The sequence below is a fragment of the Oratosquilla oratoria genome, chromosome 44 (assembly GCF_046742065.1).
Source record: "Oratosquilla oratoria isolate Oo_2021 chromosome 44, ASM4674206v1, whole genome shotgun sequence".
Lineage (NCBI taxonomy): Eukaryota > Metazoa > Arthropoda > Malacostraca > Stomatopoda > Squillidae > Oratosquilla > Oratosquilla oratoria.
Window position 1 is genome coordinate 23,519,283 of NC_134820.1, and position 27,195 is coordinate 23,546,477.

General features: G+C 40.1%; 1 protein-coding gene across 4 annotated transcripts in view; it reads left to right on the plus strand.

Annotated features, from left to right (window-relative positions):
- The first annotated feature begins 356 nt into the window (after positions 1-356).
- fwe (calcium channel flower) overlaps positions 357-27,195 on the plus strand; it is a 34,282-nt gene continuing 7,443 nt past the window's right edge. For all 4 annotated transcript variants that reach the window (XM_076180665.1, XM_076180664.1, XM_076180666.1 and 1 more), the window contains exons 1-4: positions 357-585; positions 20,180-20,252; positions 20,414-20,539; positions 20,682-20,789. In XM_076180665.1, the coding sequence (XP_076036780.1) occupies positions 372-585; positions 20,180-20,252; positions 20,414-20,539; positions 20,682-20,789 (521 nt within the window). In that variant the 5' untranslated portion in view covers positions 357-371. The remainder of the gene's footprint in view (positions 586-20,179; positions 20,253-20,413; positions 20,540-20,681; positions 20,790-27,195) is intronic.

Below are 27,195 nucleotides of genomic sequence, written 5' to 3' on the forward strand. Positions count from 1 at the left end.
ACAGTTGATTGAATGTTGGTCGGTAAAGAGTTCCAACCAATAGCACCAGTGTATTTGAAAGTACTTTTCCCTTACGAACTATTAAACCTAGGTACAATGACAGATGACCTACTAGAACGAGTTCTCAGGGAACGAGCATTTTTAACAAGTGTAAACGTATCTGAAAAATAACTGGGACAAGAGTCGTTCACAATTTGGTGAACATGATTAAGCTTTAACTGAGCAACACGTTTCTCAACAGGTAACCAATTTAACAGTGATAGGTGAAATTATATTAATTGTTGGGAGGAAAATGGGAATGGAAAAGGGAGAAGAATTAGAGAAAGGGAGAAAAATGAGCGAAAGAGTTGATATGTTACCCCTTGAGATACATGAGTTTATTTTCACCATCAAATCCACGGTCGCCATCTACAGATTTGTTGTCAGCTGTCAGGAGGGCAGGTTACACGTACGGGAGTAGTAAAGTGTTTGATTTCGTCACTGTCGCCTCTTCACGGGGAAATATGTCGGCAGCTCCTCAACAGAATGATGTGCCGTGGTGGTTACGTTATGCCGGTAGAGGTGTGGGTACTGCAGGTGGTTTACGTAAGTAAAAAATGGGCACTTTTTATAATCCCTTTCCAACTGGATTCCAGTTGTCAGGTGACGACGCGTCAGAAAGTAAACATACTTAATAACCAGCACACTTATTTCCCGACTAATGACATTATAGGGATATTCTAAATTGTGAAGGAAAGGTATATTTTCATATTTCCAATGGCGGATCGGAAAAGCGATTCCATGTTGATTCTTTTTGGAACCGATGGATGCGGGCGTCAAATGTAAAAACGTACCGTATAATTGCGTAGGCGGGTTCAGGTTCTAAAGGTCCATAAAATGATGTAGATTGTAAATTATAATAGTGTTCATTATACCTTGGAAATTAGGTAAGCTTGTAGACATTAAAGGAAGTAGTATTGAAATCATATTTTCGACCCAAAATCGCTGTCGTGGCAATTTTGAGTCGAGCGGTGCAAAATTTGGGATGATTTTATCATTATTCCGGTAATTTTGGTAGTTTTTTATAAATATATGTTTTATTACAGTATGAGGATATGGGTATCATTTGAACTTTCAAATTGACTTGCAAGTCAAATGTTAAGATAACAAGTTTTGACATATTTAGTAAATGTACTGGATAACACATTATTACTTTTCAAATTAAACAAGTTTTTCCTGATTTTGGTTAAGAGATAAGAGGACGGGTGTTCTCTAGAATGTTTTCATCTCGAAAGAAATAAATTTGTCATGTTTAGGTACTGGAGTTTGGGGGATGAATTTGGTACAATTCTATATGCGTCCAAACACGGATATTTATCGTGAAACTTATGTTATCCAGTCATTCCCAACCTTAACCTAACCTAACCTAACCCCTAACCTAATTTACCGTTTCAAAGAAAAAAATAGATATTTGAATTGCAAGAAAGAAAGAAAAAAAGTGAAAAATGTAATTGCGTGTTACTGGAACAGAACCATAAAATTGTTTTGTAGATGGGACCTCCGGGGTTCCTGTGTCAGTCTGTACAAATGTTGTTTACTAGGAGTGTGGCATTTTCATCATACAGTGTAAAGATGTGTTTACTATTTTCACTACATGGAAGTTTTAACTTTTCATGCAGTCTGAGCAGGTTAGGGCGTTGTTACTTGCGGTGGAAGTCGAATGGATGGCAGTTCGAATCATGCCACTGGTGAAGGTGAACCAAGGGTATGGTTCATTAAATTCCATGCTACAAAATCCTCTGTAAGGGGCACCATCCTAGCCTTCTGATGGGTCGTGATTATATGGTGATCTTAGACTAGTTCACAATTTTCATAGGATGACATTAATAGAGCATATTGGGGACTTCATCTCATAGTTATGATTGGATTACATCTTGTATTTCCTTTTCTTGAGCTGCCTCGAAAGTTAATTTCAGCCAAAGCTGGAGACATCACATCATTGCTATTCCAGCTTCTGACAGACAATTTATAAGACAAAAAAAGTATGCCATATTTTTCCACCTAACAGCCATATTGGATCCATATCTCCATCAGTAAATAATGCACTATTTTTGGAAGTTCCAGCCAATATTTAGCAGAACTTATCTTTAAGTAATTTAATCAAACTTAACCCAATATTAGGTAAATTAACCTATCTTTATTATATTGGTGTGGAACTTTTTCTGTACCACCAGCTGTAATTAGTATGAGAGTAGTCACTAGTTGTCAGCTCTCCACGTGTGAAACTGTGTAAGAAATACACTTGAAGTTAATAGAGATAACTTTGGTCCTGAAAGAGTAGGTACCCATCTTTTGTCCCAACTGAAGTCCTAACATAATAAGATGCGAATTGTTCAATTTACCAAACCTGGCCAAATGGTGATTATACTCTAACCATAGCTACTGTATAAGGTCCATGCATTTGGGGCTTTACTAGATGATACAGGCCCTCTATGTATATGGTGAGGATATTGAACTCTTGGAAAGATTCACGTACCTTGGAGGTATAGTGCATAACAGTAGTGGTTCAAGTTAGGAAGTAGTTTGAAGGATTGGCATTGCCCATGGTGTTATGGACTCACCCAGAGTATATGACATTGATATTTATGCAGAAGGACAAAATTAAAAAAATCAAGTCACTTGTGCTCCCTGTCTTGCTACGGCTGTGAGACATGGATATTGAATGATGACTTGAAGAGATGTCTTAATGTCTTTGGTACCAATTGCCTTTGAAGAATCATGGAGTACCTTTGGAATGACTTTGTATGAAACCAGAGACTGTACTGTGAGATTTGGTCTTGGCCAGTTATTGGTATAATTTGTGAATGTCATCTCCTGTATGGGCATGTGGCTTATTTCCCTGATGTTGATTTAACTTGCAGGGTTGTCACCATGTAGATGAAGTGGTCACCCACAGAATTCATGGCTGGGAAAAGTTGATTGAACCTGTTGAGAGTTGTTAGGAGTGGGAAGGAAGGGTGACTGCATGGTAGCTTGCCCAGAGAGACTGTGGGGACTGATGTGGAACTATGAGCAAATTGTTGCACTCCCTGGCATGCTATGAAGAAAGCAACACACTCTCTGGCTTATTCTCCTAATTGATGATGATGGTGGTTACTGTATGGTGTTAATGGCCATTTTATTTCTTTTTGTTGACCTGTTTGGGTAGGACATACTAAGGTTTAGCTATGAACAAAGCAATGCATCCCCTGACATATTCTCCTAATTGATGGTGATGGTGATATGGTTACTGTATGGAGTTGGTGGTCATTTTATTTCTTTTTGTTGACCTGTCTGGGTGGGACAGACTAAGTTATAGCTGGTTAATTTCAGCCATAGCTGTAGGTGTTGAAAAAGATTTAATCCTCTATCAGAAATGCTTAGTACTAGGAGTGTTTCAGGTTTTGGATTTTGGAATAACAGTGTAACTCGTGAAGTGGGACAGTTTGGAGATTAGAATGTTAAATACCATGTGATCACTGTGACACTGATAAAGTCGTACCTTTAACACATGATATCTTCAATGATCGTTCTATGCAGCCTTTTTCTATTTAGAATGGATGAATTAGTTCATTGCCCCTGGTCACATGCAGAAGACTCGCAACGTTCAGATAATGGGTAATGACCTCTGGGTGAGACTACAAGCCACTCAAGAAGGTATATTGTGTTGCAAAGGGATTGTTAGTGTGTATGAGTTGCTCTGTAATGGTTGTCTGGTGATTTGAATGTGTGACTAGGTTTATTCTGGTTAGGTATAGCTGTGCTGTGTCTTGCGACACTGCTTCTGATGCAGGGTAGTGGACAGGATGCAGGGATGACCTGTCATCCAGGAGGTGCCGAGATGTTAGGGAAGGTGGAGGGGAGTGGAGTATGTAGGGGATGGAATGTGTGGGAATGGTTTCTATGCCTTTTTCTTTTTGGCTACCCCCCATGTAAGGAGGAAAAAGCCTTTGGTATATACACCCACTCCTCGTTTAACAATCTACTCGGTTAACGACAACTCGGAGTAACGACGGGCTTTATGACATTAGTTTAACGTAAATCTCCCGAAGTTACGACATCATGTACGATAATTAAGTTGGCTGAGGCAAATTTGTATGATGTTATAAATGAACTTGTACGGTGGATATTACCTGTGAGGTAAAGTGTTCTGAAGCTTAGGTCTACATTACCATCCTGCAAGCTGAAAAAACTACCTGGGGTACAGTATATACCGGTAGTGGTAAATTTTTAGTTTCGACCAAGGGCATAATATAGCAATAGAAAATTAATTATTAATTTTGTAAATTATAATGTATCAACGTAATATGCAATTTTGTGAGTGGAAAAAAAGGTGCTAAAACAAATTTCGTAAGTAACGAAGTCATGTCGGACGAATGGTACACCATGTTTGTCATGATAGATGCCGATGTCGAAGAAATGAAAGGATGATAAATTCGTCTAACCTAAACTAAACTAACCTAACCTGTGTTTGATAAATAATTACCTGCAAATTAAATGTCATCCGGCTCGTCCTCGTCGTCGTCGTGAGAGACGTTGGCAGACGACAAGATGGCATCACGATCCTATGCTACCGACTTCATTCATTAGCATATTTTCTTGTTGCATGGTATTTTTTACTTTCATTTCCGCCCACAAAATTGCATATTACGTTGATACATTCTAATTTACAAAATTAATAATTAAATTTCTATTGCTATATTGCGCCTATGGTCAAAACTAAAAAAATACCCCGGTATTCAATATGGAATGTCAGTATACGCGGATTTGGTCATATACGGTAATTTTAGGAACCTAACCACCGTAAATAAACAGTAAATAAAGCTTTAATGTACTGTATAAAAGAGGGAAAATACACGAAAATAAAGATACATGTATTGCTGGACATTGTACATACAGTACATGTACGTATATGTATACACTTTTGGTTAACGATGGCGCACTGGTCCCAATTGTCGTCGTTAAATGAGGAGTGGTTGTACATGTAAGTACGGCTTCAATACTAGATAGTGTCCTGAATGCAAGCATCCTAGTGGAGTTCTTACCTGATGTTTGGGGAGGGGGGAGGGGGGTAATAATAATTATTGTCATGTTTCACCAAGGGAGAAAGCCAAATCCCTTCAACAGCTGGCAGTCCTTGAGACTTCCCACAGCTCTTTCATGGAAAAAAATACTGACTTTTATCTTTGTTGTAGTGGAGTGGGATTGTTATGAATAGAGCTGCAAAATTAATAAAAGGTATATCATCATGTGAATGCATAACACCACTTCAAATTGATTTGCATTGGTTGCCAGTAAAAGCAAAGATTATTTATAAGCTGTGTGTCATGGTCCACCAAGCATTATAATTTGGGAAACCAAGATACATCAAGGGACTGCTAAAAGAATTTTATAAAGATTTTGCAGTGGTGTTGAGACATAAGGAGCTGTAATGTAACCTAAATATAGGATTTAGAGCTTTTGAAAACCGTGCTCCAAGGCTCTGTAATTATTTTTCCAAATTATATCAAGGATTGTCAAATTCCAAGGAGATTAAAGAAAAAAACTCAAACTTATTTGTGTATGGAGCCCTGCAAACTACATAACCTAAGCATTAGACCTGACTACTGTTACTGATAAAGTTTGATGGAGGCTCCGCAGAGTGTCATGCTGATGGTGGAGAGGGGCCTTGAACAACAATAACAAGTTTGTGTTAATGGGTGAAAACCATAGGATGAGGAGAGAGGTTGCCAAATGTCATCTTGCCACATATGAAAAAGTATAAGAAATACAGTTGAGGTTGATAAGCTTGGGCCCAGTACAGAATATCTATCTATCACAGCTGTGTTTTCTGATAGAAGTGAAGAGGGTTGATGGGTTTTGAAAGTGGGCAGTTCCACTGTCTTTCTTGTAGGACCACCACAAACAGGCACACAAAGGCACTCAGAGTCCAGGATCACCTTGACATGAGAGGCTTACAAATACTTGCCACAGCCTCCACAAACACAAACCACCCACTACACCACATGACAGAACACCCACACACACCAAGAATCATCAAAGGAACACCCAAATATCTATATCACACACAGATACTCTCTTCTCTTACTTCACAACCACCAGACATCAGTATTCAGAAACATATCCTTAATCATATCAATCACTGTTCCACCAACAAACTGAAAGACAACACATTGCTGCATGCCAGACCCTCTGATATCCATCCCTGTGAATCCTCTCTCCCCTGAGAGGACAGTGTCCACCTGGCCAGACTGATGCGGCCGCCATCTGGCCCTTCTAAGTTACCAGAATCTGGATGACATTATCATAGACAACTGTCCAGGATGTAAAACTTCACCCCATACTATACAACACAGTATGGAAAACTGCATTGTACATAGTCATGCATGCCAATATAGGAGGAAACTTGTTTGAATGGATTAGATGGATTAGAGCATGGATCACTGACAAAACGGTGGGCCACCATTAATGGTGTAAAATCCAAATAGGGGACTGTTACTAGTGGATTACCCTTGGGCTCTGTTTTGGGTCCCTTGTTGTTCATTATGTATGTAAATGACTTGGACAGTGGACTTATTAGTGATGTTAGTAAGTTTGCAGATGGCAAATAGGAATGGCAAATTAGGTCGGGAAGATACTGGAATACTGCAGGAAGATCATAACAGTTTGTTCACATGGTTGGTGAAATGGCAAATGAACTTCAATATCTCAAAGTGCAGCATATTAAATGTAGGTTTACACAACCCAGAAAGCAGATATAACTTAGATAACACCTTTGTAGAGAAAACTGAATGAGCGAGTTGGGAATGTTAGGGAATCCTGACCATAAATCTAGGAAATTGCATTAGTGCCAGGAATAGAGCTAACAGAGCATTAATTTTCATTACTAGGATAGTTACAAATAAAAGTGCAGAGGTAGTTATTGAACTCTGTCTGGCATTAGTTAGATCCATCCTTGACTATGCAATACAGTTTTGGTCTCCATGGTATAGAATGGATATTAATTCACTATCAGCACAGAGGAGAATGACCAAAATGATACATGGGCTCAGAAATTTACCTTATAAGGACAGGTTTAGGCACCTTAATCTACACTCTGGAAAGACATAGTGTGGGATGGTTTAATAAAGGTGTTCAAGTGGATCAAGGGCTTTAACAAGGCTGATGTAAACAAGGTCATCATGTTAAAACAACAGGGCAAGACTTGCAGTAATGGATTTAAATTGGACAAATTTAGATTTAAGAAGGAAATAGGCAAGAACTAGTTTATGAATAGTAGTTAATGAATGGAATAGACTTAGTAACCATGTTGTGAGTGTTGAAACTATTGGTTTTAAGAAAGATAACTTTATGGATAGGGATGATAGATGGTAATGGACATGGAACTGCCTAGTGTAGGCCTTATGAAATCTTGCAGTCTCCTTCATTCTTATGTATAAGGGATTTGTGGGAAAATCCAGTTCCAGCCATGGCATTTCTCTGGGAGACTGGATTGCTTGGCCATACAGTCTAGGAAACGACAATAACAACAGGCACCCACCATTGGTTCCTAGAATGATGGGAATCATTAGACTTTCTAATATTTAAGTGGGGCTTAGTGAATATAAATCATTGTTATGCACTGAGAGAATGAGAGTGGGTGGTGGAGTGAACAGAAGTGTCTTCATGGGTAATGTGGTTCAAGGAGAAATTGGTACAAGATATGTGGGTTTTTGTTAATTCATGTTGTCTTGGTAATGGGAAAAGTGAAGAGGAAAAGGAGAATTTTTGGGCTTATTGAGAGGAATGTATAGAGTTTTTTGGGAGGGATGTAAATGTAATGGTGCTGAAGGATCTCAATGTTAAGATATCCAATAGATGGAGTAGTAGGGAGGTTTGGGGTGTCAGGTAAAATATAGTGGAGAGATGATATTGGAGATGTGTTTAGAAGATTGATTGATAGTGAATATGGTATTTAAGAGGAGAGCCAAGCATAAGTATACATGGGAAAGGGTGGTTGGTAGGACATTAATAGACAATGTACTCAAAGGGAAGATTAGAAGACTTCTCGATGTTCATGTTTTCAGAGGAAAGAACAAGGGATTGTCAGATTATTTTTTGATAGAAGGGAAATTGAGAATGGAGGGAAAGTGGAGGAGGAAAAAGGAAGGAGGTAAACAAATGATTAAAGTAAATAAATTGAATCAGGAAAATAAAATGTGCAGAAATGGTATGTGGAATGAGGAGGATGGGAGGGAACAAGAGAAGCAGTGAATGGTAGGATGAAGAGGTGGAGGCAGTGGTGTAAAGAGAAAGTGAGGAACCTATGCCAAGAGGCATTTAGCTGTGGCTAAAGCTGTCACCTTTGTCTTATGCACTTGGACTGTTGGGATAGGTAACATTCACTGCTTGGAATCTGAGAGGGGTGCTGGATTTGAATTCACAACTAAGGGGATGTGAGACCATCATGCCACCAGTGTAAAAGAAGTGAGCATAAGATGATTGATTGCAAGCTAGAGCAAGGGGATCATATACATACATACATATACCAAAGGCTTTTTTCCCCCTTACACGGGAGGTAGCCAAAAGACAAAGGCATGTAAACCACTCCCACCCATTCCATCCCCGACATACTCCACTCCCCTCTATCCTCCCTCTTATCTTGGCACCTACTGGATGACAGGTCATCCCGGCATCTTGTCCACTGCCCTGGGTCAGAAGCAGTGTTGCAAGACACAGCACATCCACAGCAAGGCCACTTCATTAATTCAGCGACCCCCCCCATCTCCGTCCCCTCAAGGGGAGCATATAAGAGATATAAAAAGAAGGGAGAAGCACATTGCAGAGTGCAGGAAGCAAAGAGAAGGACAAGTAAAGTGCGGTAGAAGTTTGGCAGATTTTTGGAAAGAATAAAAAGATGTTTTGAGAAGAAGTTAAGATGGGGGTTGAGTTATGGAGTGAGGAAAAGGAAAGGGATGGTTTTGGTGTCCTGTTACCACTCAATTCTCCATTCTGTGAAGTTTGTAAATTGCTTGTGTTTGTCGTGCTGATTGTTGGGAACCATGCTGTAGTCCAAAATCAGTGCTTGAGATGGATTGTAGGTTTGTTTTCTTGTTGATTTTTGCTGTCATATCATCGATATGTGGGCTGAAAGTCCGTTTTAGTTTTTTCCCAAAAAGAAGGATTTGACCATGCAATTTTTCTCTTATTTATTTTTTACTATTATTTTTTAATGGTAGTCTGGTGTAAGAAATGTTGCTTTAGATTTCTAGGGTAAAGCATCCATGCTGTCATTTTTGAGCCATTGTTTCAGTCTTTAAGTAGACTTGTTCTTTGCTGCTATTTTGTACTTAGTGTGCTGGGTGATTATTGTTAGGTCATTTGTGTATTTACCTAGTTGTAATGTACAGGAGGGGAGCTATGCTCGTGGTGACCCGTCTTTGTATCTCTCCGCATCAAGTTTTGTCTTAAAATCTTGTATAGTGTTTGCACATACTGTTTTATTGTCTAATTTGTTCCATGTATTAATCGCTCTTTGTGGGAAACTGTTCCTTTTCAAGTTTTTTCTATAGCTATCTTTTTTCAGTTTTTTTCAGTGTCCTCTCATTTTACCATTCTCCCACACTAACAGGTCGTTCCTGTCTAAAACTTCCATTCCTTTTATTATTCTGTAGATAGTCAGCAAATCTCCTCTTTGTCTTCTTTGTTCCAGTGTTGGTAGGTTCAGTTTGGATAGTCTTTGCTCATATGTTAGTTCGGCGAGAGTCGGTGCTAATTTGGTTGTCACTCTTTGTAATCTTTCTAGTTTCTTAATATTCTTTTTGGTGCTGGGTGTCCAAAGTGATGCTGCGTACTCAAGTTTTGGTCTTATTAGTGTAGTTAGTATTTTCTTTATAATTTCTTCATCCATATAAGTAAATGAGAGAACAATGATGATTTCCACCTTCTCTAGGGAAATCACCTTTTTCTAGCACTTAGGGCCTGCTCCAACAGGTGACTTGCTGCCTTTTTGGGGTCACCACAAAAGATATGCTGGATATCAGTAATGGTACACACATGAGATGTGATCACTATGGTGGTCAAAACTGAGTGTGGGAGAGTAGTAGTGGTGTATGTTTGGGCAACATGGGGTGAGTCAACCAACAGATAACCAAACTTATCACTTGTTGATATTTGCAGCCTGAGGTAGTGACTGCATATTTACATGCATCTAATATCTTAAGGACTGTTTTGGGCACCTCTGTGGATCAGAGAAACACATGATTTATCTGTGTTATAGTACTTGCATGTAGTGGTCTTGCAAGATGGACATTGAAACTACCCATTTTCTAAACCTGTAAACTGTCTCACCTCCACAAGGAGGTGTAGCCTTGAGGGGCTGACACTCAATCTCTGGGCCAGGCCCAGGATATCTTTTACTTTAATCTGCATTACAATTTACACATGGGGAACTGACAATGGGAAACTGCTCTTCCCTTCCTACCATTCTCAGCCCTTAACATAAACAGTCCCACACGGGAAGCGAACCCATTACAAAAGCAAAAGAGGAGATAGATTTGGGAGTCTTGATAAAACACAACCTGTCGCATGATGGACATAGCAGAATTGTGGGAGAGGCATATGGACTACTGCAAAAGATTAAAGTGGCATTCCTTTATATGGATGAAGAGATGATGAAAAAACTCATTGAAACCATGATAATGATTAGTATGGTCCCTACACAGAATGAAGGATATAAGCAAGACTGAGAATACAAAGGACAACAACCAATCTGGTCCCCAGCCTGGCAGATAAACCACACGAGGAGAGACCAAAAACAATGGGTCTACCAACTTTGAAAGATCAAAGAGAAAGAAATGATATGATTGCAGTATTCAGGTCACTAAAGGAGATAGATTGCATTGGTAGAAGAGATCTGATTAAAGTTGGGAGGGCTTTAATAGGTCATGGAAGTAAATAAAAAAAAAAAACAATGTTGAAAGGATGTGAAGAAATAGTTTTCCAAATAGATGTATAGATATGTAGAATAGCTTATAAGGTGATATAATCCAATCTCAAACAATACACGAGTTCAAATCTAAATATAATAATTGGAAATCAAAGATATAGATTAAGTTAGAACTGTTCATGAATGTGAGTCTAGGTATGTTCGAAAATTAGAGAATGGTAGACTGGACCCAATAAACATTGCTCCTTTCCTGTATACTACAGTTGGGTAAATACAATTAGGTAAATACAACACAGATAACAGTCCAAAATTCCTTTCTAGAGAGATCAGTGGGAGGTCTTGAGAACCATTGCCATTCACTATGGGACTGTGGGTTTTTCACTTAGTGAAACTTAAGGCGATGATTGATACGAAAATCTCTGCTCATACAGGAATTATGCTAATTTTGTACTACAGCTGGCCCTCCTTTATGCTGTTTACTTGGAACTGTCCTTTTGCATTTCTGTGACTCTTAAGTTGAACCAAGGGCATGGTTAATTAAAATCCATGCTACAAAGTCCTCTGTGAGGGCCACCGTCCTAGCCTTCTGATGGGGGGAGTTTGTGACGTTAAACATCATCATCATCATCATCATCATCATCATCATCATCATCATCATCATCATCATCATCATCATCATCATCATCATCATCATCATCATCATCATCATCATTGTCATCAATCATCAATCATCAAAATCATATCATATATATATCATCATCATATCATCATCATCATATACATTATATATATCATATCATATATCATCATCATCATATATCATATATCATATATATATATACTATATATATTGGAAAATGGTATGTTATAACACATAAAATTTCACTATAAACCCACTGTCGGAGGAATAATAACGGAAATAAAGGGAAACTGAAGTGAACATATATATATATATATATATATATATATATATATATATATATATATATATATATATATATATATATATATATATATATATATATTAGAACCAACTTACTTGACTTGGAGGGATTCATTAACTAGAGATAATAGCTTTGAAATAGTGTTGTCAACATAAGTTGAAATCATGAAATAAAACATGACTCACAGATGCAAACAATGATCATCTGATGACATTGGTCTTTTACTAAAGGGACATTCTCTGTGAGATTGGCAAAAAAAATTTCAAATTAACACCCTCAAATCTGCAATTTTGCCGAAATTTGGTTTATAGGTACTGTAGTTTTAGGGTCCTAAACACATTTCTGATATTTAAAGGTCAATCCAAACAACTGTTCAGGAGATATGACTTCAGATATTTTGAGGTCATATGAGAGGCCACTAACATTTGGTGACCAGTAACTAGGGTGATAAAAATCATAGTTGTTTAAATGTATGTATATTTAGAATCTGAAAAAGATGAGGAATCCAAATGTCAGATTTTTAGGACTCTAGGTTAAAAAAAAATCCCGCTTTACCAAATATTTAAGGGTATCAAAATTTAAAAACATAAATGAGTGCCATATTTATATGTTGTCTGTCAGCTGTACATATTTTTTCACACTACTTATAAAACAAATTTCAGCAAAATTGGAGAGATGAGGGTGTCAAGCACTTGTTGATCTGGGAGAATGCCTCTAAAAGACGCCTTCTGTAGTGTTATCACCTTTTTCTAGCACTTAGGGCCTGCTCCTGCAGATGACTTGCTGCCTTCTCGGGAATCATCACAAAAGAAATTTGGAAAGAAGGGTGCAGTGGGAAAATTGAAGTATGGGAAAGTAGTGGGACTTGATAAAGGGAGTGTGAAGATTAAAATTATGGAACAAGGCAGTAATAAAGTGGTTAATGTGTAAAGCATGTTACAAGATTGATCAAAGAATGGAAGAAAGTATTTTTATGACCTTCTGTACCTTTTACTCTCAATGTTATATTCTCCATTTGTTCATTTTGTGGGTTCAGTATTTCAAAAAGGATGCATTATGTTCACAATACTGTTCAGCCTACACAAGGCCACCCCGTACCAAAGCCAGACTGTATATAAAATCTACCAAGGTTACACAAACTTGCTACAAAGAGCTGGAAAGTTTACCTATGGAAAACAGGATGTCACCATCACCCTAAATATCCTCAATAACCTTGCTTACCCCTAACACCCAACAATCCAGGATATACTCTGCCTTCTCTCCAAATAGACAGCCCCTTCTTGTATATATCAAATACCCTGCCTCCATATAAAGGAGATTACCAAGTCAAGGCACACACTCACATTATAATACCCATTCAATCGACCCACCATTTTAGGATGAAGGGTCATTCTTGCCCCACATTACACTGCTTGGGTCAAAAGCAATGCAGCAAGGTACAGCTCTCAGCATGGTCTGGCCAGTGTTGGCTTATGATGTAGATGAGAAGAACATTCCTTAAGGCCACATTATCCCTTAATTCAGTCCTCCCAATTCATATCTGTCTTTCTTATCTTTGCTGGATAGATATTCCAAATCCTTCCTCACCCAATCTCAACACCCCATGGTCTCACGCCGTCCGTTTGTCATTTACACTCAACTAGTCTTCCCTCGTTCATTCTTTCCATTTACCCAAACCACTTATGCACTCTGTTCTACCTCATCCAACAGTTCCTTCCCTTCTCCAGTTTTCTGACTCATAATTGACATGCCCCCTCCCCACACACACACACGAACACACGTACAGGAAAACTTGGGGTGATAAAGCAAATAGGAGCTGGAACTGCCTGTGATAGTAGCAAGCCACGCATTTAGAAAGTTCAAGTAACTAAGGTTTAACTTTTGAGCTTCTGCAAAGAAGAGATAGGATTCAGTGTTTTATGTTTGCTGCTGTTAAAATATGCAAATTTAGGTACACGATGCGTATGCATATTCAGAAAATGTGTAACAAAACCATTTGAAAAATAAAATGAAAGGTGACCGAACGTTTTCGTCTATTTAAGACATTTTAATTTTATTTTCCAAGTGGTTTTATTACACATTATGTGAATCACGTGTTTTTGTGATTTATTCGCATGCATATTCAGATAAAATTGTTGGTATGCACAACTGTGCAAGAAATTGTAAAGAGATGGGGCTGTGAGGATTGAGTAGGGACGAGCGCTCCATCTCATGTTGCAGCAGCTTGATCAAAACCCGTTCCAGCCACACATCATTTCGTGATTGTCGGAACTGTCACGGAACATCCCTTTTGCACTGCTTGATGCGAAAAAAAAAAATGTGCGTGTGGCTTGAGTTAGTTACATGATTATTGGCCAGGGTAGATGGGGGTGGGGATGCGCATTTGGTTCAATCTTGTGTAGAAAGTGTACGAACCTGAGCCAGCCACGCCCGGCCAGGCCTGGCTAGCTTAGGCCGCTTTTCCGATTTTCCCCCGGACTAATTCGCCCACTCGGCTGCAAACAAGAGCAGGAGGGAGGGAGGGAGGGGGGGTGAGAGTGGAGAAGGGAAGGTGAGTGCTGATAGCGCAAAACCTAAAATGTCTTTCGTGATATGCACGTCTTATCTTTCTCGGAGGCAAGCAGGAGAAGCAATGAGTTAGGAAGACACCCCCTCCCATCCTCCCTCTCCCCGTTACTTACTTTGTAAGTAATTCTTGTCTTTACGCTACATGCCTGCCTGCCTGTCTCTTCTTCATCCTACTCACTTATGCCTGTTCCTCCTGTATATTCTCTCGTCCTCTCCCCACATCCTCTCCTCCCTGCTTTCGTAACGGAAGTGAGGAAAGAAGAGGCGAGCCAAACAAGTGACAGTCATGATAAGGACAAACTGGGGTGATGGCAGCTGGGAACAGATGACGGCGACGACGGGCCGTGTGGGCGGCAGGGCAGTTACGTGCGAGAGAAGGAAAAACAAGGGTGCGGGGGAGGAGGGGGACTATCTCAAGTTATATAATATTACATTATATACTTATATAGAATATATAGTACACGTGTATGATATATAATGCATTATATACCTATGTAATATATAATGTACTCATTACTTCGTAATGTAGAGGAAAATAGCCACAGTTATGGGATACAGCCCCTTCTAACCGTCATAAATTTGAAATTGTGTTTTGGTTGTAGCTTGGGTCGTGTCGTATTTTAGGCTGTTTCGGGAATTGACGCGTCTGTACGGAGAGAGAGAGAGAGAGAGGTGGGAGGGGAAGGAAAGCGTGATATAAGATGAGATGAGGGAGAGGTGAGAGTGCTCGGATTTTTCGACTGTTGCGTGGGTCGTCGCAGGTTGGAATAATTCGATTAACGATCAGGGGCGTGGCTATGTGTGTAGCATTCAAATACCAGTGTGTTTGCTTGTTAGTGGTAGTGAGAAACGGGGGATATAGAGGCAAGGAGAGAGAGGGAGTCGTTTTAGGAAGTTTACCAAAATAATTTCACTTTTTTTTATCGTTATGTCCTTGACCTAGTTACTCTTAAACGACTTACAAACGATGGAAGTCGTACTAGGACGGGTGCCCAACGTCTCATGTCCGTTGACCCGGCCATTTTTGATGATGTTGCCAAAGAGAGAGAGAGAGAGAGAGAGAGAGGAAGAAAGAAAATAAAATAAAAAAAACTTACCAAAGTCGCTTGTCTGTGAAGCCTGTTTAAAATGGCTGTACATTCCTTTTCATCCAGTAAATGGGTGGGCTAGTAGTAGTGTCGCTTCCTCGGCCTCTCTTCCTACCCTCTCCCCCAGCCATTGCACCTCTCACAGTCTTCCCTCATCTCTCCTACAGTCTTCCCACGGTTTTGTCTCCCCTCTCCCACAGTCTTGCCTCCCCTCTCCCACAGTCTTGTCTCCCCTCTCCCACAGTCTTGTCTCCCCTCTCCCACAGTCTTGTCTCCCCTCTCCCACAGTCTTGTCTCCCCACTCCCACAGACTTGTCTCTCCTCTCCCACAGTCTTGCCTCCCCTCTCCCACAGTCTTGCCTCTCCTCTCCCACAGTCTTGCATCCCCTCACTCACAGTCTTGCCTCCCCTCTCCCACAGTCTTGCATCCCCTCTCCCACAGTCTTGCATCCCCTCACCCACAGTCTTGCCTCCCCTCTCCCCTCAGTCTTGTCTCCCCTCTCCCACAGTCTTGTCTCCCCTCTCCCACAGTCTTGTCTCCCCTCTCCCACAGTCTTGTCTCCCCTCTCCCACAGTCTTGTCTCCCCTCTCCCACAGTCTTGTCTCCCCTCTCCCACAGTCTTTCCTCCCCTCTCCCACAGTCTTTCCTCCCCTCTCCCACAGTCTTTCCTCCCCTCTCCCACAGTCTTGTCTCCCCTCTCCCACAGTCTTTCCTCCCCTCTCCCACAGTCTTGCCTCCCCTCCCACACAGTCTTGCCCCTCCTCTCCCACAGTCTTGCCTCCCCTCTCCCACAGTCTTTCTCCCCTCTCCCACAGTCTTTCCTCCCCTCTCCCACAGTCTTGTCTCCCCTCTCCCACAGTCTTCTCCCCTCTCCCAGTCTCGTCTCCCCTCTCCCACAGTCTTTCACCCCTCTCAGTCTCGTCTATCTTTTCTCCCTTCTATCCATTCCTCACTATCTTGTTTCCACTCCCCCTTGCCCTTTGCCCCTGTCTCTGCCCCGAAATCCACATCGAAGTCCTTAACCCCCTCACTTCTTAATCCTTCATTCTGCCTCATCATCCCTCACCCCTGACCCCATCTCCGCCAACCCAGTCACCTCTCACCCCATAATCTATCACCCCTGTTCGTTTACCTTTCGTCTCTTCATCCCTTGCCAAAGTCTCTTCACCCCTTCACCTTCACCCCATTTCACCTTCCCTTCACTCCCATCCCCTTCTTCTTGCCCCGTCCCCTCACCCCACCCACTTCCCCTCACCCCACCCATTTCCCTTCATCCCACCCACTTCCCCTCACCCCACCCATTTCCCTTCATCCCACCCACTTCCCCTCACCCCACCCACTTCCCCTCACCCCACCCACTTCCCCTCACCCCACCCACTTCCCTTCACCCCACCCATTTCCCTTCACCCCACCCATTTCCCTTCATCCCACCCCCTTTCCCTCATCCCACCCCCTTTCCCTCACCTCACCCCCTTCCCCTCGCCCCACCCACTTCCCTTCACCCCACCCACTTCCCTTCACCCCACCCACTTCCCCTCACCTCACCCCCTTCCCCTCGCCCCACCCCCTTCCCCTCGCCCCACCCACTTCCCCTCACATCCCTTTTCCCCTCACCCCACCACATCACTCCATCCCCTTCCCCTCACCCCACCACATCACTCCATCCCCTTCCCCGCACCCCACCACATCACTCCATCCCTTTTCCCCTCACCCCACCACATCACTCCATCCCCTTCCCCTCACCCCACCACATCACTCCATCCCCTTTCCCCTCATCCCATCCCTATTCCCCTCTCCCCATCCCATTCCCCTCACCTCATCCCCTTCCTCCTCACAACTCCTTACTCCTCACAACCCCATACCCTCACAACCCCTTCCCCCTCACACCCCTTTCCTTCCCATACCTGCTTCTCCCTCACAACTCCTTCCTCCCCCACAACCCCTTCCCCCATAAAAATCCATCATCCAACATCTTCACCAGCTAGAACAGCACTTTATCCATCCTCTTTAAATGGCTCACCAACAATGCTGCTGGACTATCCCCTTGGCAAGAACCAGCTATTTTGCCTTCATTTGGTCATTTATAGACAATCTCTCCCCAGCCCTTGGTCAACTCTCCAAGACCTCCTTGGTGCCTTTAGGAAGATTCCAGGACAGAGTGATGTACATTCTTGGATGCCCCCTCCTCCTTCAGAGTAATAAACGTGCAGACTGAACTTTATCTTCCTTCAGTTATTGAAAGAATATGTGTTAACATCTCCTCCTTCAGCATCAAGTGCCTCCAACCATCCCATCTGGCCCTGCACTATTTCCATGTCCTAAGAGCTTCATTTGATCCCGCTACACCCCACCCCACTCTCTGCTGTGTCCTGCCATCCACACCCTCATTAACACAGTGTGCTCCACCCTGCAGTGTGTTCACATTGAAGTCCCTATGGTCAAGGTTGATCATGGACTGCCTCCATGGAGGATTCCACAGCCATATGTCACTCCACACCCACAACCCAATGCTCCTCTAGAAACAATTATCCCTGGAATACATCACTGCAGTGTCCTCCTCCATCCCTGCTATGCCAGATGGTAGTCCGGGCTGTGCTGTCTATTCACTGGATGTAGAGCCTCCTGAGGGAGGCTGGGTTGTTCGCAGGTTACCCAACTCATCCACCTCTATGTAGTGAGACCTCTCATTAATGGACATTAATTATCTGTGTTTGCTGTGTTTTCGCTGAGTTTTTGGTGCTGTTGTTTAGTGTGTGCAATCACCATGCCATCCAAAAACCACTCCAAATCAACAGATTATTCACATCAATGGACACCCTTATCCCCATTTTAGTCTGTTAATGAGAGGTAGTACTGTACTGTGAACTACAGGCATTCCTGCTGGCTGTTAACCTGCTCTGTCAGCAGTGACATAATGGTGTGCTAATGTTGTGACTCGTCCACCCTACAGGCCATCTCATCTCCACAACCCATACACTGTCCCCTCATGCATCACATTTTACAAGAGTCACAGCTCAAGAACACTCACCATAATGCTAGCCTCATAAAGAAAGTACCTAAGTCATTTGTCCAACTTTTCAGGGGAAAAAAAAAAAAAGTTTTTCTATATTGTAAATGTATGTAATGTTCCTCCTAACATAGTTTTAACCTACTCAGACATAAAATAAAACAGGGAATCGTACCACAAGGAGCAATGAAAAATTGATTTAGAAAAAAAAAAAAAATCCAGAAATTGATGAAAAATGACTTAAGCAATTTCTTTACAAGGGTGACGATAAGCTTTATGTGGAATCACTCCCACGTTGGAATTTCTGCCAATGAAAAGGCAGATCTTACCAAAAATGCCTGTGAACTGCTACTGCCCAATAATGCCACACCCTATCCCCTCTGCTACAAGAAGATCACACACTCAGATGCTCTTCTAACCATTCTCCACCACATGAATGCAGAGCAGGCACAAAGTGTATCAATACAACATTACAGCCACTTCTGTCTCTCTCCCAAGGTATCACAAGCATGGACTATTGGCAGACACAATATTGTAGATGCATGGCTTCACCTGGGTTACAGACTGCTGTAGCAAGTCTCTGAGGTGGGGGACATACCACACTACTCCTCCTGCAAGCTATGTGACCATCCCAATGCCAACAGTCTCTGCCACTGCTGCCTTGAATGCCCCTCTGTAAGAAACCTATTGCCCCAAAGCCAAGACTGTGTGTGTGTCTTTCTTTCAACTGACATTGATCTAGACAATGTCCTAATTTGATACCCACACTTTGGTGGATGCTAAAGATCACCTCACCTTGATTACCAATATATTTCCCCTTATAGGATATAAGGGCACTGCTTTGTGGTCTCTTGCAGTCTCCTTTTTGCTATGTTCTTATTATTGATGTACAGCTTCATTGTACGTAGTAATGTGACCTGTGCATCTCACATACTATAAATGAATAGAAAGTACCTAATGTACTAGGTTTGTCGCTCAATGAGTGTAATAAATTTATATAAACGAATAAACATCCCCCCTCCCTCACAACTCTTTTCAGCCGTACAACCCTTTCTCTCCTCATCCCTTTCCCCCCTTCACAATTTTGACCCCCTCCTCTCACAGGATCCTTTCTCCTTTCTCTCTTTTGAATTTCACCTCTTCTCTCATCCTGCTCTCATCCCCTTCCTCTGGGCCCTGGGCCAGGTCTGAAGACAGTGTCAAGTCATTTGGCACTGCACAGTTTGGAGATGTGAGGATGTTGGCAGGTTTATAAGATGGACAGCAAGGAGACGAGTTTCTGATGTCAGTCTTGCAGGACCATCACTTCTGGGTACCTGTTATTGGTCCCACTTCCAAGAGAGAACTTGTGGAGAGTCTGAGGACCATTGTTAACTACAATGAGTGTGTTAGAAGGTGTGAGGAGCCTATGCCAGAAGGAATATAGCTGTGGCCAAAGTTCCTTCGGCTTAATTGCTAATTTTTTTTTTTTTTTTCTTTTCTTTTACTACTATTTTCATTTGTCTTTTTATTTATTGTTCACCCATTGTTTAATCTGGTGGCTTTTGCTAGTTACCTTGGAGCTATGGGTCTCCTGTAAGAAAGACTTGGGGTAATAGAATAATTCAATCATTTATTTTATTTCAGTTGCCATGATCCTAGGTGTGGTCACCACGATTACCATATACCCAATCTGCATTGTTGCTGGTATCTGGCAAGTGTAAGTTAGATACAAATTTTATTTGGCATGTGATTGTATTTTTTTCTGATACAGTGTGAATAAAACATTGAGTATTTAAAACTTTGTTTATTGTACTTTAAATTTTATTTTTAATATATTTTGTGGAGATTTACAATATTTTCTCTTGTTTTATTACCTAGAATTGCTGGATTTATTGTGGTCTCAGCAGAAGCACCATTCTGCTGTATGTTTGTTGATTTTGTACAGCAATATTCCAAATGGGTTGAAGAGAGACCTCATTGGCAAAAGGCTGTTTTATATGTCGTGTAAGTAAACATGTCCTTGTATGTTGAAATAAAATCTTGGTACATTTATTACCAATTTATTGTAAATGAAGTAGCATTTTGATATAGAAAAGAATTGTTTTTCAGTTAAAAATATGTATATGGAATTTTTTTTACCTTACAGCATGTCATTGCCTGCTGTTATCCTGTGTCCGGGCCTGAGTACAGTATTTGGTTCTGGGCTAATTTTTATCACAGGAGTTCTCTATGGAATGATGGCACTTGGACGCAAGTAAGTACAAGCCAGCAACTACATTTTTTCAGTGATCTTTAACCAGTCATTATAAGTTTTCATAAGAGTACAAATTGCTTTCAGTTACCAAGATAAAGGAGAAGATTTTTTTTCTTTGCTATTTTGAATTTAGATATACTAATTTTGATGTAGTGGCATCAAAGCGTTAATAAAAAAATGATACCAGGTATCCTATTTAAGTAATCTTATGAAAATTATGAGTTCTTGTGGATTTTGCTTTGAAAAGTTTTGCTGAGCTGGCAGATAAGCAAAGCTGACTTTATTTAAGGTAGAATTTCACCAAATTATCTGCTGATTATTTCTTTGTGCATGTAGACACTGTCAGAGATTCACATTTCTGTGGTCACATACACTTGGTTAGGTTAATTTGCTTGTGTGTGTGCCTACTTGTGCATGCATATGCGTGTTGTGCACATGCACACACATGCACATGTGCACACACACGCACATGTACCCATCTCTTACAGAAGAGATCTCCTAATTAAAGATGGTAGGGATTTAAGAGATTATGGGAACAGATTAAGAAAGACCACATGTCTGAAGGATGTGAAGAAAGAAAGTTTTCCATATAGATGCATAAATACCTGGAATAGCTTAGGAAGTGATATAGTTTAAGCTCAAACAATACATGAGTTCAAATCTAAATATGATTATTGGAAATTAAGGACGTAGATTAAGTTGGAACTGTACATGAATTTAAGGCTAAGTAGGATAGATAATTAGAGAAAAGGAAATGGACCCAAAAAGTGTTGCTCTTTTTCCTGGATACTACAATTAGGTAAATACACGTGCACACACACATATGATAAGATAGACAAATGTAAGGATCAACCTAAATTATTCTACAGATATGTAAATAGTAAATTAAAGACTAAACAGGAAATGTTAAACGGGCAAGGGATTGTGGAATATGTAGAACATGTAGAAGTGGCTGGAATTATGAACAAACAGAAAATACAGTGAGACCTCTCATTAACAGACGTTAATTAGCTGTGTTTGTAGTGTGTAAATATACACAGGGAGGAAAAAATAAACTATGAAAAAGACATAATAGAAAAATTTAAGGATGAACTAAAACTATTCTATAGATATGTGAACAGTAAACTAAAAAACAAACTCGAAATAATGAAACCTTGCCTAGGGAATGTGGAATACACAGAAGATATAGAAATGGCTGAAGTCATGAGCAAACACATCAAGTTGGTTTTCACTAGAGAAAATGTACAACATCAGGATGAAGAGTGAGAAGTGAGATGACCCCCATGAAGGAAGTAATAGTAACAAAAAGAAATAATGGACCAAATGACAAATCTTGATGTTAGAAAATCGCATGGCCCGGATGTAATTGCAAACTGGATACTAAAAGACTGTAAAGAACTAATAGACAAAATATATAATATAACAAGTTGCTCACTGAAAGAAGGAAAAATATCAGAAGACTGTGAAAATGCTGCTATTGTACCAATATATAAAGGAATCAAGGAAAACCCAATAAATTACAGATAAGTTTCCCTTACAAGCACGGTAGCCAAAATTTGTGAAAAAGTTGTCAAAAATAGATGGATAAAATATCTGGAGGAGAATATACTAAATCCAAGACAGGGAAGCTCATGATAAAATACTACACAAAAAACTATTAAGAAAACTGGAAACCATAGGAGGGATACAAGCTGAATAAGTCCATTAAAAAACTTGATCAATGTTGAATTTGAGAAAAACGATAATTAAAAATTGGATACTCAAACATGGAGGTGAGTGAAATTCTAACAGAGTTGAAAAGATATAGAGATTTAATTTCCTTACAAGAGGCTAGATTGCACAATCTGAAGCAAAAACTTGAGCAAGAAAAGGGAAATGAAACTGACAAATGAAGGAAAAAGTCTCAACACCATGTAGGAAAAAAAAAGATAGGTCAACAACAAATGAGGATAGAGATAGTGACCTTTAAAGAGATCTTGAGGCAACAGGGAAAAGATAGTCTAGAACAGTGGTTCTTAACCCCTGGGTCGCGACCCAAATTTGTTTCGCCAAGCCATTTTATTGGGTCGCTAAGGGTTTGCAGAAAATAATTATTTTCCCATTACAAATATATGATAATTATATACTGTAATAATTAAAATACATGATGCCTAGTTTTAGGATTCTAAGCAGACCATGATTAGATAAAGAATAAATAAAACCCGCTTTTAAAACCATAATCATATTACTTATAAAGACAATTCGTATATCTATGTAGGCTTGGGTCGCGATGCTTGATTTGTGCAAAATTTTGGGTCGTTGCCAAAAAAGGTTAAGAACCACTGGTCTAGAAGAAGGAATAGTCAAGGTTATAAGAAAAAGAGAATCTCTTGTTAGAGATGTAGTTGATAAGTCTAGATGGATTTTATTTTCTGGGTGTCGTGAACAACACATCACCTCATGCAAGTTACATTACAGACAAGAAATGCAAAGGATTATGGAAATTACCTCAATAACTCTAGGGAAGGACTTGTATGTAACAGGTCAGATTGATAGCATTTATAGGTTAGGTCAATATAAGAGAAATGTTAATGGAGTAATCAGGAAGTCTTGGAAGTTAGCATGAGAAGAAAAGCTAAAAGATATTTGGATTAGGAAAGATATTAACAGAGGAATGAGCAAAGACAAGAGAGTTCTTAGAAGAAGCCAAAGCCATAAATGAAGGGAGGACAGAAGAGGATTTTTTTTTTTTTCCCCTCCCAATCTGTCAATCAGAAGGTAAGGAAATGGTTTTTAAGAGAATAGGAAGGTAATATTGCAAAGGAAACACCACAGGGAAATGTAGAGTAGTATATGCTAATGTTGATGGTTTACTATTGGCAAGGTTGGAGATAGATGACTAGGATAAATGAGCCTGATATTTTGTGTCTAGTGCAAATAAAACTCCCAAAAGATTTTGACCTACAGTTCAGGGACAATAGTTACACCTGGAGAATAGACAGAGGAGATAAATTGGGTGGAGGGGTAATGTTTGTGGTGAGAAATGTCGTAAAGGTGGAAGAAGCAAATCTGAGTAAATGTAAGGCTGAATCAATTCATCAAAAAATTAGTACTAAAGTGCAGAATAAGACTTCATGGTGGCATGTGTACCCTGAAGACAAGAGCTTGGAATGAAGCTGATTATCATGAAATGTTATTGGATACAGCTCTTTTTCTAAAGAAAAACATTGAAAGTAGCAACATAGACCTTGCTGGAGATTTTAATTTCAGTGAGGTCAACTAGGAGGAATAGAAAGCGTGTGGCAAATCAGATTCTTGGGGAAATACCTCGTTAAGTATAGCAATGGAGAATACAATAATTCAGTGGGTAAAAGAAGTGGTCCAAGGAAGAGAAGATGACATTCTCACAAAATTAGATCTGTTACTAACCAAAGAGCCAGACATCATCAGCTTATTGAACTACCTTTGACCTGTAGGAAAAAGTGATCATGTATCAATTGAGTTTCAACTGGAGGATGAGGAAATAGAGCCGAGTAATGAATCACACAGGCAAGGGAAATTAATTAGGGTTGAACAAATTCTTTGAAGAACCAAACTGGGAGGAATTCATGAATACCATGGGAATAAGGAGGAAATGAGAAATCTTGAGATTTACAACTGGGGAGAGAAGCAGAAAGAGGACTGGTTTAATAAAAAGTGTGAGATTGCAAAAAGGCCAAGGATGTGGCTAAGGAAAAATGCAGAAAGAGAAGAATCAATGAAACAAGAAGCTTACAAGCAAGCTAAGAATGATTATACAAGAATGTGCAGGGAGGAAGAAAGCAGTTTTGAAAGAGGTGTAGTAGATAAAAGCAGAGATGAACCAAAACTGTTTTATAGGTTTATAAACGGCAAATTACAGGGAAGTAGTCACCAAGTTAATGGTAGGTGGTAAGATCTTTGAAGAAACCTCAGCTCGGGCAGAAATAATTGATAAGCAAAAGTTTCCAATTGGTCTTCACAAAAGAGCACTTTTGGAGAAAAGTGAAGAGAGCAAAAACCCAGGCTTAGAGGATATAAATGTGGAAGTGAGGGAAGTGGTTCTCTTGGGATCATTGGATGTTACTAGAACTTCAGGACCTGATGGGATCTGAGACTGGATACTTAAAGGATGTAGAGAACAGTTAGTAGATAAGATTCACAGTCTTATTACATGTTCATTGAGAAAAGGCATTGTGCCTCCTGATTGGAAAAGGGGAAATGTAGTGCCAATTCACAAAGGTGGAAAGAAAGAGACACCACTTAATTATGGGCCAGTGTCACTGGCCAGCACAATAGACCAAATATCTGGAAGAGAAACATTTTGACAGTTTGGGTTCAGATCTGGAAGGTCATATGTGTCAAAGCTTTTAAGCTTTTACTTAGGAGTGATTGATGCGATGCAAGGGAGGGATAGATGGACTGTGTGTAATTGGACCTAGAGAAAGCATTTGACACAGTACCTCACAGTTGACTTGTTTGGAAATTGGAGCATGTTGGAGGACTGAGAGGGAAACTACTACTACAACTACTACTACTACTACAACTACTACTACTACTACTACTACTACTACTACTACTACTACTACAAGGAAAGATACATGAGAACTGTAGTAAAGGATAAGATGTCAAGATGGAAAGCAGTAATGAGTGGAGTACCACAAGGTTCGGTGTTTGCACAAATGTTTCTTATTTCAGTGACATGATGAAAGGAACAAGCTATGCCAACATGTTTGCAAATGATGAAAAAATCATGAGAAGTGAAAAATGAGGAGGATGGTAAACTATTGCAAAAAGATCTAGACAATATTTTTGTGTGGAGCCAAGAATGGGAAACTCATTTTAATAGAAAAAATGTAAAGTACTGTGAATGGGCAATTGCTGTATAAAACCATCTTTAAACTATTCTTTGGTGAGTGAGCCTATAACAAAGTAAATTAGGAGGAAGGTTTGGGAGTATTGATAAAAGACAACTTGTCACCTGACAGGATTGTGGGAGAGATGTTTAGACTGCTGCAGAAGATTAACCTCTTCCATACAAGTCGAGTATTTGCACACACTTTAGGTTACCTTATGTACATTGATGCATCATAGTATGCGAGTTATAAGATATAAAGGTACTGATGTTATACTCATTCTCTTTCTCCCGGAATAAATATAACCACAGAAAATAAATGATCAAGCCTTTTCATAGAATATGAGGGTCAGTCATCCACAACTACAAAATGAATGTAATCAGGATGCCAACACTGGCATCCTTGTAAACTCATGATGCCTATGTAGGCATCATTGTATTCTAGGGGTTAAAGTGGCAATTCACTATATGGATTAAAAGATGAAGAAACTCATCAAAACACTGATCCATCTGAGACTGAAATATGCATCAGTAGTATGGTTTCCACAAAGAATGAAGGATATAAGCAAGATGGAGAGAAATACAATGTTTGAGAATACAATATTGAGGCGAATTACTGGACCATTTTTTTATGAAAATGAGAATAGGTGGAGAGGGTGACACAATAATGAGCTGAAAGAAATAACTGAACAAGCGAAAATAACAGATGTTATAAGTTGAACAAAATTGAGATGGGCTGGGCATGTGGCGCGTATGGAGGACCATAGAATTCCAAAACGAGTTATAATGGGTAGAATGCCTGGAAGAGGACCCAGAGGGAGACCCCAGATGAGATGGATGGATGGTGTGGATGTGGAGATGGACAGAAGAGGAATAAATAAAACAACCTGGATGGAAGCAGCACAAGACCGAAGTGCATGGAGAGGATTACTGTTGGCGGACCCGAATCTACCTGAGTTTCAAGATCCAGCGGAGTGAGTGGAAAGGAATACAAAGTATAGTAACCAAACTGGTCCCCAGCCAGGCATATAAACCTTTTAAAGAAAGATGAAAAGCACTGTGTCAACCAACGTTGAAAGATCAAAGAGAAAGAGATGATATGATTACAGTATTCAGGTCACTAAAGTGGATAGATTATAGTATTCAGGTCACTTAAGTGGATAGATTACAGTGACAGAAGAGATGTCTTGATTAAGGGTAGGAGGGCTATAAGAGATCATAAGAACAAATTAAGGAAGATTACATGTCTAAAGGCTATGAAGAAATACAGTTTTCCATACAGATGCATAAATACTTGGAATAGTTCGGGTGATGTAGCCCAAGCTGGAACGATAAATGAAAACAAATCTAAATATGTCCCCTGTAGTGGGCATGGAACAGGGAAGACCCTTCAACCACAAAAACCTGAAATTAAAGGGAGATAGGTGATGGATAGGAGTGGTTGGGTGGTTGTCTTGGATGCCTACCTCCATTGAGGGGAAAGAAGCCCATTGGAATATTGATAAGGTTGAGTTTTTGTTGTTATTTTGCAGTTTCTACTCTTGAGTTTTGATT